Source organism: Phasianus colchicus, chromosome 13 (assembly GCF_987193195.1).
Source record: "Phasianus colchicus chromosome 13, bPhaCol1.hap1.1, whole genome shotgun sequence".
NCBI lineage: Eukaryota > Metazoa > Chordata > Aves > Galliformes > Phasianidae > Phasianus > Phasianus colchicus.
In genome coordinates this window covers 6,820,349-6,836,588 of record NC_143448.1, presented here as the reverse complement: position 1 = coordinate 6,836,588, position 16,240 = coordinate 6,820,349, and the positions used below count along the sequence as shown (strand labels likewise).

At 36.5% G+C, this 16,240-nt stretch overlaps 1 protein-coding gene across 12 annotated transcripts in view; it reads left to right on the top strand.

Annotated features, from left to right (window-relative positions):
- Window positions 1-16,240, top strand: part of ADCY7 (adenylate cyclase 7) — a 59,176-nt gene that overhangs the window by 38,544 nt on the left and 4,392 nt on the right. For all 12 annotated transcript variants that reach the window (XM_090149926.1, XM_090149929.1, XM_090149930.1 and 9 more), the window contains 16 exons: window positions 209-367; window positions 3,821-3,953; window positions 5,131-5,316; window positions 6,161-6,204; window positions 6,594-6,674; window positions 7,710-7,782; window positions 8,598-8,695; window positions 9,410-9,494; window positions 10,661-10,798; window positions 11,807-11,893; window positions 12,368-12,406; window positions 13,060-13,223; window positions 14,055-14,136; window positions 14,685-14,840; window positions 15,517-15,663; window positions 16,033-16,140. In XM_090149926.1, coding sequence (XP_090006052.1) covers window positions 209-367; window positions 3,821-3,953; window positions 5,131-5,316; window positions 6,161-6,204; window positions 6,594-6,674; window positions 7,710-7,782; window positions 8,598-8,695; window positions 9,410-9,494; window positions 10,661-10,798; window positions 11,807-11,893; window positions 12,368-12,406; window positions 13,060-13,223; window positions 14,055-14,136; window positions 14,685-14,840; window positions 15,517-15,663; window positions 16,033-16,140 — 1,780 coding nt within the window. The remainder of the gene's footprint in view (window positions 1-208; window positions 368-3,820; window positions 3,954-5,130; window positions 5,317-6,160; window positions 6,205-6,593; window positions 6,675-7,709; window positions 7,783-8,597; window positions 8,696-9,409; window positions 9,495-10,660; window positions 10,799-11,806; window positions 11,894-12,367; window positions 12,407-13,059; window positions 13,224-14,054; window positions 14,137-14,684; window positions 14,841-15,516; window positions 15,664-16,032; window positions 16,141-16,240) is intronic.

Here is a 16,240-nt window from a genome sequence, read left to right as displayed (position 1 = left end):
TATAAAGGTACTGAATCAAGCCATTGTTAGTGTTGTCATTGTCAAATATTATTTATTGCCTCTAGTTTGATAGTTATGCATTAGGTCATAAGTTTGTCTCTTGCCTTTGCACTGAGCATATCATGAGACTAAACCTTAATAGATCTCCAGAAGGAAGAGAGAAAGACAGAAGTCTAAATTGCACTCTAACTCCTCTCTTCTTCTACAGGCAGGTGAGAGAAGCTACAGGTGTGGATATCAACATGAGAGTTGGCATTCATTCTGGGAATGTGCTGTGTGGGGTGATCGGCCTCCGCAAGTGGCAGTACGATGTCTGGTCTCACGACGTCTCCTTAGCCAACCGCATGGAGTCTGCAGGCGTACCTGGGTGAGGCCCTCCACTCTCACTGCTGGCTCACTGTCATCACCTTTCTCATAGTCATGGCTTGTGAGTCTGGAATTTGTAACTGTTCCGTGACACAAATCAATATAATGGTGTGAATAAAATAGGACAAATGTGTGCTTACCTGAGCAGTAAAAAGCTAATGTTTTCTGGTTGTTGTTTTTTAATGAGCTATAAAATTATATTATTAGAAAAGTGACTACTTCTTGACCTCTCCTTCATTTGAGAAAGTTGTGTGACTTTAGCACTGTATTATTATGTTGACTTGACCTGTGTTGGGTACAAGGGTAATACTATATTTTTAAGAATAGAAACAGAACTTAGGTTGACTAAGAAAAGCTGCATAATTACAGCAGTCAGTATTTCTGTTGATATATCAATTGGTTCCTTGGTCACTTGATTTATATTAGCTCTATATTCAAACACTTCACGACCCTGAACTCCCTGAAATTAAAATAAACCCTGGAGAGGAGCATCCAAGGAAGAAGAATTTAGAGCTGTGGGCTGTTGTGTATTCTCTCTGAGCTGTATTTGGCACGGGCAGAATGGGAAGGAGAATGAGTAGGCCTGGGTGGAAGAGCTGAGGCAAAATGTAGCATGACTTGCTTTGTGTCACTCAGCAGAGCACGGTGTTGGGCTTGAGGCTCATATTTTTGCTGTGCTTTTGAAGGTACTTACTGAAAAGGACAATTATAAATGTTTTTGTTTTTTTTTTTTTTAATACTAGCACTGCATACTTTCCTAAATGAGGATAATACAGTTGTTTTCTAAGTTGAAACCTGGGGATTAAAATTTTGCACAATTTTTTTTTTTCTGTCTTTTCAGTGGTTTACACAAAAATGACCGTATTGAGAGTTTTTTTTTTTTTTTTTTTTCACTTCCCAAATGACGCTGTAATTTTGCAAGTTCTTGGTATTCTTTGCAAATTAATACTTGTTAGTGGAATGGCATTCTAAGAGGTATATATTTTCCATTGAAAACTATTAAGCATTGAGATTTTGATTAGTCTTTTTTTTTCTGCTTAGTATCACTGTCGTTGTAGAGTGTCTTATTTGTATTTTAGGTAAGTTCTGCAAAGTAGAAGGACATGAATATCACATTCTTTTCTTTCTTTGGTAACAGAAAGCAAACTAATTGAAACTTAATTAATGGTTGCAATATCATCCAGGTTGAGTATTTTAGAGTAATTCTGCATGGTTAAACAAAAATACAGAGTTGTGAAGTTTCTTTTCTTGGCAAAGGAAGCAACACAACTCTGAATATGACATGAATACCATACAAATATCACATTTAGGACTATTGTCGAATCTTAAAAACTGATTATTCCAATACACTTGTCATGCAAGTGTTTGATTCTCTGATAGAAATAAATGTTATTTTAAGTTTGCTTGTTGATTCCAAAACATAACACATAATACTTTCTGTAGTACTCACTTCCATGTGTTAAAACTGGCCACAGGAATTCTTCTGTTCCTGGAAGACTGAGCCTTCCAGGGAGGAGGGATTTCTACTTGTTATGTAGCTTCTACTGTGGAAAAATAATCTGTCTGGGTTCTCCATAGTTTCCAATCTTAGCTAGTTCTTCTCCTTTGGAAGTCAGCAAGAGTTTTGTCACTGGGAGCAGTTTGAGGTTTTTATTTAAAATAGGAAATATAAGTGTGTTGGGCCTTGTGAGTGAAGAAATTCTAAAGACTTTTGAAAAGATGCAGAGAAACTGCTTATTTTATGAATAATTTATTCCTGCTGACTGAGTATCCTTGTTCTTCTTTCATAGTCTAAAATTTATTTACATTTGTAATAACATAATAATATATTGGTAAAACAGAACAAACACTGCTCCAAGATTAAAACCACATTCATGACCATTTCTCTAACATAGATGTGCCTGAAACACTGAAATACATGCTCAGGCATATTAGCATAGGGAAGTGAGAATGCGGTGTTTTAGGTATTCTGCTTTGATATAGGTGCCTCAGTGCATGTCAGAGCTTGCCTTGAGAGGCAGCTTTAGCAGCTTTTGTTATGTGTTGATCATGGAATCCACTAAAGCATTAGTAACTGTTGGGAGTTGTCAGCATAATAAGTTAAATAGAAAGAAGTTTACAGTAAGATCTGAAATGTATTATGATAGTGTGTGATTTGGGAAGAGGAGAGAGGATCCTTAACAAAAATGGATCCTGAACAGATGAGGTAAGTAGAAAAAGACAGAAAAGTGTGTGTTTTAGAGCTGAGTTAATACAGACATCACTCAATATGCCTCAGCTCCTGTGAGGGAGGAGAAGTGGCAGTCAGAAGCTGGCTGTAAGATTTCAGATTCAAATACTTGCCTGTATTTCAAAACTGCTTAATCCATTGGAAAAAAAAAAAAAACAACACAACATAGTCTTTAGAAAATTGCCAGTAAGCAAAAACCTCTTACCTTCTAGTTCCAAAAGAATTGTGGAATTTTTTGCTCCTCTGTGGGAAGCCACAGCTCATGGGTCTTCAGCTCTTGGCTGCTTTATCTTCACATAACCTATTCATGTTAAGAAAGTTGAGCTGGACTGGACCATCGCCCCTTTTTTCTGCAGTTAGACAGGTGCTGTCAGTTTCTATTCTGCACGTGTGCTGTTACCAGCTCTGTGCTGATAGGTTGTAAGAATGATGGTGCAGTGGTTAACCCTCTGTGCCAAGGAAAAATGAGAAAAGTTGTGGGATGATGGACAACTAGAAAAAATATAACAAAATTATGTGTATATACTTTTATGAACATATTGAGGCCTCTCATTGAGAAATGTTGTGTGGAAAAGTGTAACTCATCATTTCTGTGGAAATATGTGATTCAGGATGCTGAACTAAGTAACATCCAAAGGGAAAGCATGAGTGGATACAAAAAGGGCCAGCTGCTTCCATTAGACTTGTTGCTGTGTTGAAATGTAGTTGTTTCTGTCAGAAAAGACAGACTTCAAGACTTATCCTCCGTGTTGACAAACACCTTTTCCAATTTTTTTCCATGTTTTCTTTGTCACTCCTCATGCATTTCCAGCCTAAGACAGTCCTCCCTTGTGTGTTTTATGTGAGCTTTCCGTGCAGCTCTTACCATCTGCAACAACCTGCCTGGATGTCTGTTTTCTCAGTTATCAGATCTTCCGAAATGATGTTTCTTCTTCTGTCTCCCTCTTTCTCTTACTGTGCTTATTTCTTTTTAATCTTGTACTGATATTATCTCATTCTGGGAGGTGTTTTTTGGGATGCTTTGTATGAAGGATGTACAACAAAGGACTGCGGTGATGGATTGCAAATGCAGTCTTAAGTACTGGCAGGATTTTGGAGTTCTCTGCCAAAGCACTTGGTGGCTGAAAAGCAGAAATGTGGCAGTAGCCATTGAAATGTAAATGAAATGCTTAGTATGACCTTTCTCTAAATGCTTGGTTGTCTTTTTCTTTCTTCCATTCTCAGTCGTGTACACATCACTGAAGCAACGCTAAATCACTTGGGCAAGGCTTATGAAGTAGAAGAAGGAAATGGACACCTTAGAGATCCTTACCTTGAATCCATGAATATCAAAACCTACCTGGTGGTTGATCCAAGGGTACGTGTGTTTTTAAACACATATCTAAATTCATGCATTTTAATTAGAGGTGCCTGTGGAGTGAGTCATCTGAATAATTTAGAATTGGGACTTCAGATCTGAAAGCACATCCTTCTGTTCTGTGTCTAAAACCTCATATGTGGTTCACATAGTCAGCATTTATGTTCGACCATGTATTTGCTTGAAGCATGTGACTTGCAAATTCAAATCAAAAGGAGGGATGAAGTCATGAAAGAACACCCATGCTGTGTAGCCACTGCCAGATACAATGTTCTCTGTGAAATAGCTTCCAGCAGCTTCCAGTATCTTCTCCTCGCTGTTTTATATGAAGATTCACCGTCCTTTCAAGCTGTAAAGTTAGTAACTGTTACCCATTTCGGGATGAGTAGCGCCTCAAGCATTACTAGTTTGGATTGGCTTGCGGCTGACAAGTAGAACATTTCAAAAGGAAAAACAGAAACAGTGAACTCCTTTCCTTCAGGATCTTTACAGGGAGGAACAGTGTAGGGCCATTTTTAATTATCAAGAGCTCAAACTTATCTTCCTTGTATGTTTTGTGCCCACAACACTGAAACAACCCTCCTCACTGTATGCACAGTTCACAGATTGAAGATCTAGTTCTACTGAAGTGGTCCCTACTCACATGGAGATACCTCTGAAATGGTAGCAAATAGCCAGTCAGTGTGCATCAGTTTATTCTGTAGTTTAATCTTCCTTTCAGACCCACAGAGGATTGGCTGTATGAGTACTGCCTGTTTACCTGTTGTATAGGGATATAATCGAAGAGTGAGTCTGTCATCCTTTTCCTGACTATTGTTTTGATATGCTCTAGCTCAGAGATTGGGAATCTTATATTCCTGCTGTTGTGCTGATTGCATGGAAATTGTATCTATAGTCCCAGGATCTCTGGTATCATCAGTCTCAAACCAGGAAGCTTGAAAGTTGTTTTACAAGTGAAGGCTTGTAAAGGCAGCTCAAGCAAATTCATTATGTCATGATTTGCTACAACTGAAATTAATTAAATGAGAGAAAGGAATCGAGGTTGGCCGACTTTGCTGATGAATGTCAGGTCCTACTAAGTGGCTAGGTTATTTGGTTTGCAGTTACTCAATATCCTGAGCTTTGTTTGTAATTTGTATCATTTTCTGTTTTCTAAGTCACTGTGTTTTTCTGTTAGTCCAAACAGTGCGTATCAAATAATCATCTTCCTAAAACAAGAGTGAATGATGGGCTGAAGATGCGGGCATCTGTTCGGATGACACGTTATTTAGAGTCCTGGGGAGCAGCCAGGCCCTTTGCCCACCTAAACCATAGAGAAAGTGTGAGCAGTGACTCTTCTTCTTCACAAGGAAGGCAAAGAAAGGTGAAGTTTGAAGTGTTTATGTCATCTTAAAATTATTAACTCCTTGTGTCTGTGGTTTGAAACTTGAAATCTGACATATTTTTTGTGGGTGAATTTCTGCTGTTACTTTAAATATGTATAAAGAACTAAGCAGGTATCTGTGCAACAACTACTTAAGTCTAGCATATTATGCTTGTAGTAAACCTTCAAAGAAAAACATTGACACTGTCTTTTCTTCTGGCATTTCTGCATTCTCGGGTTGTACTCAATATGTGTGGTTTTAGGACAAATTATTTCTTTTCTACCTTCTAGATGCACTCATGATTTACTTGAAATTTTATAGAAAATAAATTGTCCCTCCACATGCTCCCACTACAATAGGCTTTTGTCAGTAAATAATTTAAGAAAATTCATTTTTCCTACGATCTGCCATTACTGAAAGCTGAAAGGAGGAGATGCACACCTCTCAGGTGTGCTTCCAAGGCCCAACAGAGCTATGCTACTCTCTAGCATAGAGATGGCAGTGGTAATTTTTAAAATGAAGTATCATTCCATTCAGGTTTGTGCAAGTAGTTTCTTGTTTACTTGTCTCTGCTCATCTTAGTTATTTCAGTGTATGGAGAAAAATCAGAGAAATGATTTGTTATTTTCTAATAATTTTTACAGAAAGGACAGAAAACACCCACTTGTAAAAGCAGAAAATGTTGCTGGAAAGTGTTGATTTTGATAAGCTTTTATGTTTGAGAACGTTTCTTGAATGTTGTTTGTCCATAAAACTGTTTTTTACTTCCTCTTCAAGTTCATTCTCAATAGTTGTTCACATTGTTAAGTGTGTAACTTATTCTTTGTTCCTTACATGATTTAGGAAATACCTCTGTGTTCCACTGGGCGCCAGAGGACTTCTGACAGGTTTGTTGAGTACTTTTTTTTTTCCTTTGATATATGATTCTGTGTTCTGTCTACTGTAAGTATGTGATCTTTCGACTGATTAATCAGTGTGTATGCTGTTTCCACAATGAAAATGTTCAGCCAGGTCTCTGGACTTTTAAAAGGCATCTAAATTCATGTTTGTTATAGTTGGCACTCTAAAGGCTTTCTCCCCAGCCCGTCTTCCTTCAGTTTTGAAAGTAGCCAGATGTTATTTTAATATGATTTAGGATACCTGTACTTGTCAAAAAGCTTTTTAGTTAAGATAAACAATGTGTGTGATAATTCCACTGTGTAGTTTGGATAGAGAGGATTAAGAGATTACTTGTCTCTGAATAGCATGTGTGACACGCACTTCATATCGTTCACAGAAATTCATCTCAGAAGGGAAGAATAGAAGAAGATATTTATGATGAAATGATGTCAACCATTGAAGGACTCAGTTCAACTAAGTATGCAAAGCTTTTATTTTTCTGTCATCTATTTTTTTTTTTCTCGATTTTTAACTCCAGATGCAAAATTTACTTCTCAAAAATGTTAAATGTTTTGTTTAATTAAATTTCCTTTTTGCTTTAGTTTTCATTAGTAATCTTGTTATTTTCATTCTTTGAGCAAGCCAATGGCTAGTCTAGCTGTTCTGTGTGGTATGATACTATGAAATAACAGAGTTGTCACTTTATTTCTTAGGACTGTCTGAGGTAATGAGTTGAGTTGCAGTGTGGGGACAGGAAGTTGATATTTGTATTCTGTTTATTAAAATAAGAAGTATGAAGAAATAGGGTGCAGCCGTGACCAAAGGCTATGTATAAAGCCATGGTTTTGGGGTAATAATGAAGTTGGTTTAATGTCAGATTAGCTGACAGTGAATGGTCTGTCAGTAGCAGGTGGTGCGTTTGGCATTACGTAGGCATTTGGGTTTGGTGATTTTTGTAGGTCCCTTCCAACTGAACTATTCTATTACTGCATTTAAAAACAGACAAGTGTAGGCAATGTTGTCTTCTCCTTGGTTTTTGTTTGTTTGTTTGTTTTTAAATTTAAAATACAGGGTTAGATTTCCTATCAAATGTGAACCAGTGAATTCAAGAAGAAAATCTTTCATCTAAATTACGGCAAGGACATTAACACTGTACTTCCTACTATTCCTAGTAGGTGATGCTGTTAGTAATACTTAAGGGCAGGGTTTGGAGGCTGTAAGCCATCTCTAACACTTGCTGTTCTACGTGACTATATTTAAACTGCCAAAAAGGTCCGGGGTTACGTTTTGCACATAAATGGAAAACTCTGCTGTTAGTGGAAGTTCTGGATCTGCCTGTCAACAACACAAAAACTTAGCAGTTCATGGGTCACCCTATGAATTATAAAGACTTTTCAGAGCTGTCAAATGTGTGTAGATCTGTAGCACCATCGTCCTGTGTAACTACAATGCTTTTGCATCCTTGCTGGGCTGTTCCGTACATTCTGTAACGCGTGTATCTCTGTGCATGCAGCCCATGGTGTGGCAAATCTGACGACTTCTGTGGATTTTCACTGATATTTGCAGAACCTGGTCTTGAAAAAGAGGTTGGTAAGAGCAAAATAATAGTTTTTGGTCTTTGATTTCTGCTTCAGAGCAACATAATAGTATACTTAAAACTGCATTTTCATTCTCGAACTGGATTCTGGAGATGAATGGAAACCCAGAGAGGTTTCTGGTACCTAATGGAAAGTGGGTCTCATGATTCATTTAAGCTGGCCACTCTTCCTTGACAATCTGTGTTCTGGAGAGTGTTTCTAATCTGTGGTTAAATTCTTGCCATAGGGAGTCAGTAGGAGTTAGGCTGGTTTTACTATGTGAAGAACTTTCAAAAATAATGAGAATTAAAAAAATATAAATACTGCATTCATAACGAAATTAATTCCGTGGTTGTTCCATTGCAACTGTAATACCATTATTGTTATGCTCCTAAATTTGCTGTGCTGTGATGCACTGTGCATAGCTGCTGGTGCACATATATATATTGTGAGCCAACATGTAGTGTGTGTGTGTATTTGTAAAAACACGTGTGTATGTATGTATATATACACACACGTCTGTATACCAGATTTACTTCCATGTATGTCCTTTTTTTGTAAGGATTTTGATCACATGCATATGTGAAGTTCTGATTTACATAATGGGTGCTGGATTTTCCTCTAGGTTAAAAATTATCCTTTGTTTTGGGCTGGTATATATTGCAAATGTTCAGGTGACTTTCTTTTGTTGTTTTTTAGTTCTATGTAAGTTTTGAATAGTGCAGTGTAAACTTCTATATATATGTAATCACAAAACTGGTATAGCATTTTAAACAAGGTAATATTCTTTATAATAATCTGATCTATTAAAATCTGTGTTTCAGTATCGCACCATTACCATTCTAAAGCTGAAGAGTTACTTTGCATGTGCAAGTTTTGTGTTCCTCTGTATTTTTCTGATACAAGTGTTTGTAATGCCCAAGTAAGTGCCAGTATTTTAATAACTTATAATTCAAATTAGCCAATAGCTGAAGTGAAACTCACATGCATGAAACTTTTTGAAGTCCTTTGGGGTTCCTGAGGGATGCTGCTCTTAGGTGTAATTTAACCCTTAATAAAAGGGTGCGTTCATGTTGCTGGGAAACGAGCCCAGATATCACTATGAAAATAAAATCTAGCTATTTCTTAAATAATCAGTATGACTCAGTAGTATACACAAGGAGATGATCAGGGGATTGAGGATTACTGTTTTATAACAGCTGGCTGTAAAAACGTTGACTGAGTGAGGAATAGAAGAATGGGATTAGCTGGTAAAAAGGTGCTCAGTGCTCCTTTTTTCTGTAGAGCTGCAAGAAAGGAGCTTCCAGTTTCTTCACATACTTCCAAGAAAGCAGATGTTTGATGTTTCTGAAGTTTATAGCACAGTTGTTTTTTTCATGGCTATTGGAGTGCGATTTCCATGTGATTTATGCATAAGGGTAATAGCTCAATCCCTCGGTGAGGGAACAGGATAATTTAGTTGTCTTTGTGCAACACAGCAACAGTAACTTGACCAATCTGATGGTTATTTGAAGGGAAAAAAAAAAAGTCTATTCAAAGTTTGAGAAACAGCCTTAGGAAACATTAGTCTGAAGTGCAGTCTGAATGACATTTTCATTTAACGCTGGTTTGTTTCAATGCTTTCTCTTCTCTTTAGAACTGCAAAACTAGGAATTTCCTTTGGCGTCGTTGCAATCATCATTGTACTCATTTTGTTTGTGTGCTTTGCTGAGAAATGTACGGTAAGTATAAAAATGTGGACGGATGAGACTTGGCAGTTCAGTCTGTCTTTCAGGATGGTGGGCTAAGCTGCTAGTTTCCATAGGAGCTACAGGAGTGTAGGACCTCAGGTTGCCAGAAGATTTACTGCCTGAAATGGATTGTCGTGTTTGAAAATTATTACTGTAATTCAGAATAATTTGAGTACCAAAATAGGTGGCTAGGAGGGAGGAGGAAGTTATTAACACTTGTGTGCCAGGGCTGTTTTCTTATTTATGTTCTTTTCTGTGTCATGAATAGTAATTTTGTCTGTAAATCCTGAGGTTTCTATAGTGGAAACAATATTAAAAGCAAAACAAAGTTTGAATTAGTTTTCATAATAATTTGTAAAGCCCTATGAAAATTATAAATATAAATATAACTATAACTATAAATATAAATATAAATATAAACATATGAATAACTTGTTAGATACAGTTAGATAGCATGCATGGCTATCTAACTAGGCTATCTACAGTTTTTATACAGGTAGGTGGATTTTATGTGTATGTGTGTATGTCTATGTAGAGAGGCATGTGCATGTAGAGGTGTGCAGGTAGTTTCTACATATGTAAAAACTGGTGGAGAAAAGAAAAAGAAAAGTTCTAATATTACAATCAGGCTTGAGTTTTACACTGGGAATGTTTGGTTGTAGCACCCTTGAACAATGCTTGCAGTCTCTTAAAATCTATTTTCTATTACATGGTTTTTCTCTGCAGCAGCAAATGGAAGGTATTAGGATGGCAAAGGGACTGACTGGTTTTGGTTTACACGCCTGCAAAGGTAGTTCCAAGAAAAATACTGTAACTGAATAAAAAATACAGTGCAGGATGTCATTATATTTTTCTAAAATTTCTCAAGCCCTTTCAATCAGATCCTAACTTTGTATCTTTATAGCAGAAATTCAGAAAAATTTAATCATCCAGTGTCTTTGAAATGAGAAGGCATTTTCTCACTTTTCAAGCATGGAATCCAAGGTAGTAGGCATTGAATCTGAATTTCTGGATTCAGAGTTATGAATGAGGATTTCAACAAAGAGTCTTTTCTCTCTCTTGCACACACAAAGTATTTTTAAATTTACAAATATTTCTTCCCTTATGTTATCCATCTTATTGAAACTTTTCTCTCTCTTTTTTTATTTTTCTAACAGAAGTGCTGCTCAGAAAGGTGGCCTTTCCTGCGCCGTCTTTGCACTATCTCAGAGAAAGTGGAAACCATGCCTTTACTTAGGCTTCCTTTAGCAGTCATCACTATAGGTGCCTTGTTGGTTATAGCCATTTTTAACTTGGTAAGTGAGCACGCTGTCTTTATTTTGTGACCATACTTGGAGCAGCATTCTGTATTCTTTTCATGAAGGGTTTGGTTCCTGCTTTTCTCTTGGTGTCCACTTCCCACCGGAGTTGACTTACATGTGGATAATGTGCCATGTGAAATAAGAGAATTCAAAGGAAAAAAATCCCACTAAAAGTTCTGAGATCTATTTTACATCACCTTTTCTTGTTTTCAAGATGGCATTTATAATTACCATAGATTATGACTATCATCACTCAGATGTCTTCTGGTTTTTAATGTAAGTTTAAGTGCCTGTTTTGGTAGAACACAGACATTGTCAGTAGTTACTGCTAGATAGATGCAAACAGAATCCATGTTTTAACCTTAGTTGTGTATTGTATTCCACCTGGGGTACACACATCTGAAAAACCACTCTGGTGTTACCTAATGCTCAAGACCAGGCCATTTGTTTTTTTGCTGTTTTAACAAGCATTATGTACATCAGGTTAACAGTTAAACCTCTCTGGTAGCTAACTACTAAAAGTGATATATTTCCTATCCCACGTTCCCAGTTTATCAATCTCCTGATTCCATGGGGAGTTTGCACTGAAAGCTGTTCTGCAGCTTTTGCAGGGCTGTGTTTCTGCTGGCGCAGGTCCTCGAACTGACTCACAGTGGTGTCATGTGAACACCACCAGACAGCCCAAAAGAGAACAGGAACAGCAGCTGTGTCCCACTCACCAGTCTTACTGTGCCAGTTAGCTGCTGGATTAGTTTAGCTGTAATGTGAAGCTTCACCTCCAAATAATAAACAAAAGGTAAACACTTGGACATTTTAACGTTCTTGCATACAAGGGGCATCATGAAATTTTAACACTTATGTTGCATAGCACTGAAAGGGCAACCAGATAAGGATTCACTGTACAACCTGTGGAGAGAAGACATTTAAAATAAATGACTACCTGCTAACTGATTTCTATGGTTTTGTCTTTTTTTTTTTTTTTTTTTTTTGCTAATAAATGAGACTACTGAAAAGAACAATGCTGCAAACTTTACTGGATCAAATGACTTGAATGGCACTGCCAATGTGACTTATGTCTTCATTTCTAAGGTAAAATAAGGCTTGGATGGTGTGTATAATATAAATGGATACAGTATGTTTATACATTTTCATGTTTTTATAAAAATAGAATTAAGGCATTGAACTCAAAAATTATTACTTCCACAAGGCAGTTCTTGAAGTGTTTTCTGTAATTAACGTGACTCAACTCTGCATCTTCTAGGGATTTTCAGAAGTCTCCATTAGTAGTGCATTAACACAAAGACTTAGCTTGCTTTGGTTACTCAGCACTTTTGGAAGCTGTTCCCTAGCATTTGTGTCAGGGACAGTTAGATGCAGCGCTCGATAACTACACAAAAGGATCATTTCTAGGGATTTAATTTCAAAACACTCTGTTTAGAGATCACTGAGCCAGTGTGAAGACTCTTTGATTGATGCTCTAAGGAAAGATAAGTTACACACATTTAATGCAGATTATACTCATCTAATTTCATAATTTTCTGTTCTTGCATGTCTGTAAATCAGTCATTTGAAAACACAACTGGATACTTCGTTGAGGAAACTGTAAGTAGTAAATACATTTTATTTTAAAGCCCAGATGCCTGAATACTATATTTATTTTTGACAACTGTCAGGTTTTGTTGCTCTAAAAAACAGCTTTTCTAGGTGCTTAGCAGCAGCAAAGTTCTTCATGAAATCAGGTGTTTCAGTTGCTGCTGCTGTAATGAAGAAAGTGTGGCTTTGCAATTTTTGGGTGGGGACGTTTTAAAAAGAGAGATATGAGAATGTAGGATCAGCTTAAGGTTACAAAGGGAGTACTGTGAAAATAGGACCAGAATTCTGGAGTTCCTGCTTTGGAGCCAGTTAGTTGGACTATAAAGCTGCTTTAAGTTATTCCTGAACTCATAGTAAGTAATTCATAGTCTTCAGAAGATACATTTTCAATACTCTTTAGTTTTAATCTGATGCTGCACATACTGGCATATGATGCTTTTTGTTTAAAGGTTTGTCTCTGACAAATTAAAAAAGTAGTAGCTAGAAGTGTTAAATTCTGCACTATAGTTCAATTAAGAATAAAGGTTTAATTGTATTTGGTGATTATAGTTTCTTTTGTTTAAACTTAGATGGTCATGAACTTAGAGCATATGCTATGTTTGAAAGCCTTATGCAGCATAAAGCCTGAGTAATGCAACTGCATTTAAATTCTTCTTTTCCAGTATTATGCTTATTGCTGCATTTTGGGGTTCATTGCTTGTTCAGTATTTCTTCAAATGAGCTTCGAACTCAAAGTTCTCCTCCTGTCCATTGCTGTAACTGTATACCTCATCATTTTTAATACCCTTCCATATAGAAACACGAGTGTCTCTGTCAACGTTACCAGGTGTGGTAGAAAATTTCTTATTAACAATATTGTTCTGTTAAAGGAGATGTTAGAGTTTGGTATAATAGCTATAATATTAAGATATCAAAATTGCATCAGTCAGGCATTATAAAGCTTTTTGTTAAGTTTAACCCCAATGACACAGAAATACCTGATCTAATTGAAGAAACTATAAAAAATACGTGGAGAACTTTTACTGTTCATTTGTGGGTCTCTTTCTTAAATTTTCAGCATAATCTCATAGTTGATTATTAGAATAAATTTATTTTGCAGAACCCAACCGTGAGCTCTCTGTACAGTTTAAAAAAGCCTAAATGAGCTCTTAAGTTAGCCTTGGAATCCCAGACTAATCATAGCATGAGAATTTAGTTTGGTACGTTGTTGAAAATTCAAAATGTAATGAGGAACTGATTTTAGTAAAAAATATAAATGCCTCTCAGATTTTCCACGGAGTAATTTAATGGCTGACTTTTTAGTAATTCTGGTTCTTATTTGTTATCAGCTTCCTTTCTACAGATAAGAAGGTTTTGTTTTTGAATCTGAAGGCCTTGCTGGCTGTGTTTTCTGTAGGACAGTATGGGCAGTATCTCCTTGCAACAATTAACGAAGTTTCAGTATTGTTTTGTTGCTGTGTGAAACAGTTCATGTGCTGATCTGAATGGTAATCTTTCTTCAGTATCAGATAATGACATAACCAGACAGCCATTGGCAAAAATGACATTGGTGATCTATATGTGTGTGTATGCTTTCTGTTGCCCTCCCTACCCCCAAAGCAACTCTTAATTGTATGGGATTAACACAGAGGATTTTGTATTGCTTTCTTGTTTACAGGCTTTTCATTGAAGAGCCAAGAGTTATGATTAATATATATCTGGTTCTGTTTTACATAACCCTAATATTACTTGCAAAGCAGGTATGTACTGAAAAAGCAATAGGTTATTTCTCTTTTACTTGCAGCCAGTTAATTTAAATAAAATGTAAATGTATATGGGGGTATATATAGATATATAAAAATTCTTTTCTTGTAGTTAACTGTAGATAATGAAAAAAAAAAATTACTGTTAAAAGGCAGGAACATTTTTACTCTTTTCAGTAGTCATATTTTCAGTAGTTTATATTAGTCATAACTTTTTGAACTTCCTCCACTTTGGATCCATCTATATTTACATGTAATTATCCTAAATCAAGGTAGCAATTAAAGACAAAAACAATCACACAGTTAATAAAATCTCTTTTTTTAATACACCTGATGCTACCTGAATGGCATTTATTCATAGTGACTGCCTCTTATTTTTTTGACCTTCATTTTTGGTCAAAAAATGACCAAACTGTAACTGTTTAGGTTCAGAAGGTCTTAAAGAAATGTTATTGTTCCACACTGTCAGAATAATTGGACTCATGTATGTTTCAGCAAGATATTATCTGTATTTATCTAATTTATCATATTGTATTCTTTTGCAGATTGACTATTACTGTCGACTGGATTGTCTGTGGAAGAATAAGTTTAAAAAAGAACATGAGCAGTTTGAAACAATGGAGAATGTCAACAGGCTTTTACTGGAAAATGTACTTCCAGCACACGTCGCTGCCTATTTCATTGGTGAAAAGCGAAATGAGGTGGGTTTACTCTCTACTAATGACAGTAAATTGGATGTCTGTGGCACAGAACATCAGGCTAACAAGCACACAGAAAACTACAAGGTTCTGCATTATTTTCCATTTGCTAGTGTCCCTTTGTAAATTTAATCTGCTACCCAGGAGGGCTCAAAAAATGCAAATTTTAGTGTCAGTCCCTGAAATCTGTTTTCAGAATTGGTTACCTAGCTTTGGGACACAGTTTGAGTTTGCCAAATAACGCTGATTTACTGCTTTCTAAAGACCGTATTTTACTGGAAAAAACAGGATTTCTTTCTAACCAAATTAGCCCAGCAACAGCTAGTATCTCTGTGCTAACAAACCCTGTGAGAAAAGCTGATCATTAATGATTTTTCAAAGACATCCTTCTGATTTTGCCAGCATGTTATCAGAATAAATATTGCTGATTTTATAGCCATGCTGAGTGGGAGAAAACAGGCACGGTCGAGAACAGATTAGAATCTTGGAGATAAGTAAATTGTAGCCAAATCAACTTTGTTAACTTTTCTCTTGAAATTGGACACACCCATTGTAAAGTACTGCAGCTTCATAGGAGAACTGTAATTCAATTTACCCACTGCAAATAATAATCGTGGTTTTGAATACCTGTGGTGGAAGTCAGCTGCTGACAGTGTGTGATTATACTGTTTTCCTGTAGGACTGGTACCATCAATCTTATGACTGTGTCTGTGTCATGTTTGCATCAGTGCCAGATTTTAAGGTGTTTTATACTGAGTGCGACGTCAATAAAGAAGGTCTGGAATGCTTGCGACTGTTGAATGAAATCATTGCTGATTTTGATGAGGTAATTAAGGTTTTGGATAAAGTGGGCTGGATTACATACTTACTGTAAAAAGCTTCACTAGGTTTGTGAGCAGTGGAGGGAGAAAAAACACTTTTAGTCTGAACTAATACTTTGAGTTCAGCCTTGCAATCTTGGAAATAAAATATGTTCCATCTGATGGGATCTTGGGATCATCTAATTCATTAGTAATATGGCTTGAAAGTCATGAATTTCACTATTTTTATTGTATGAACTCTTAGAGCAAGACAGTGAAATGAATACTCAGTGCTTTCTTATATCTAATGCTCATGTGGTGACAGTGTTCCTAGAGATGTTCATTTCAGACACTGAAATAGGCTATTAAAGTCTCTATTTTCTTTACCTTAACAGCTCTTGTTAAAACCTAAATTCAGTGGTGTTGAAAAAATAAAAACAATTGGAAGCACTTATATGGCAGCAGCTGGCCTCAGTGTCACACCAGGCCAAGAGAACAACCAGGTGAGTTTTCTCTGAAATCAACTTTCAGTGTTCTGTTTTATGAGCCTACCACGTCTGCGTGTGCATTTCAGAGTAACAGAAGAAAATGTCATGGAAAAAG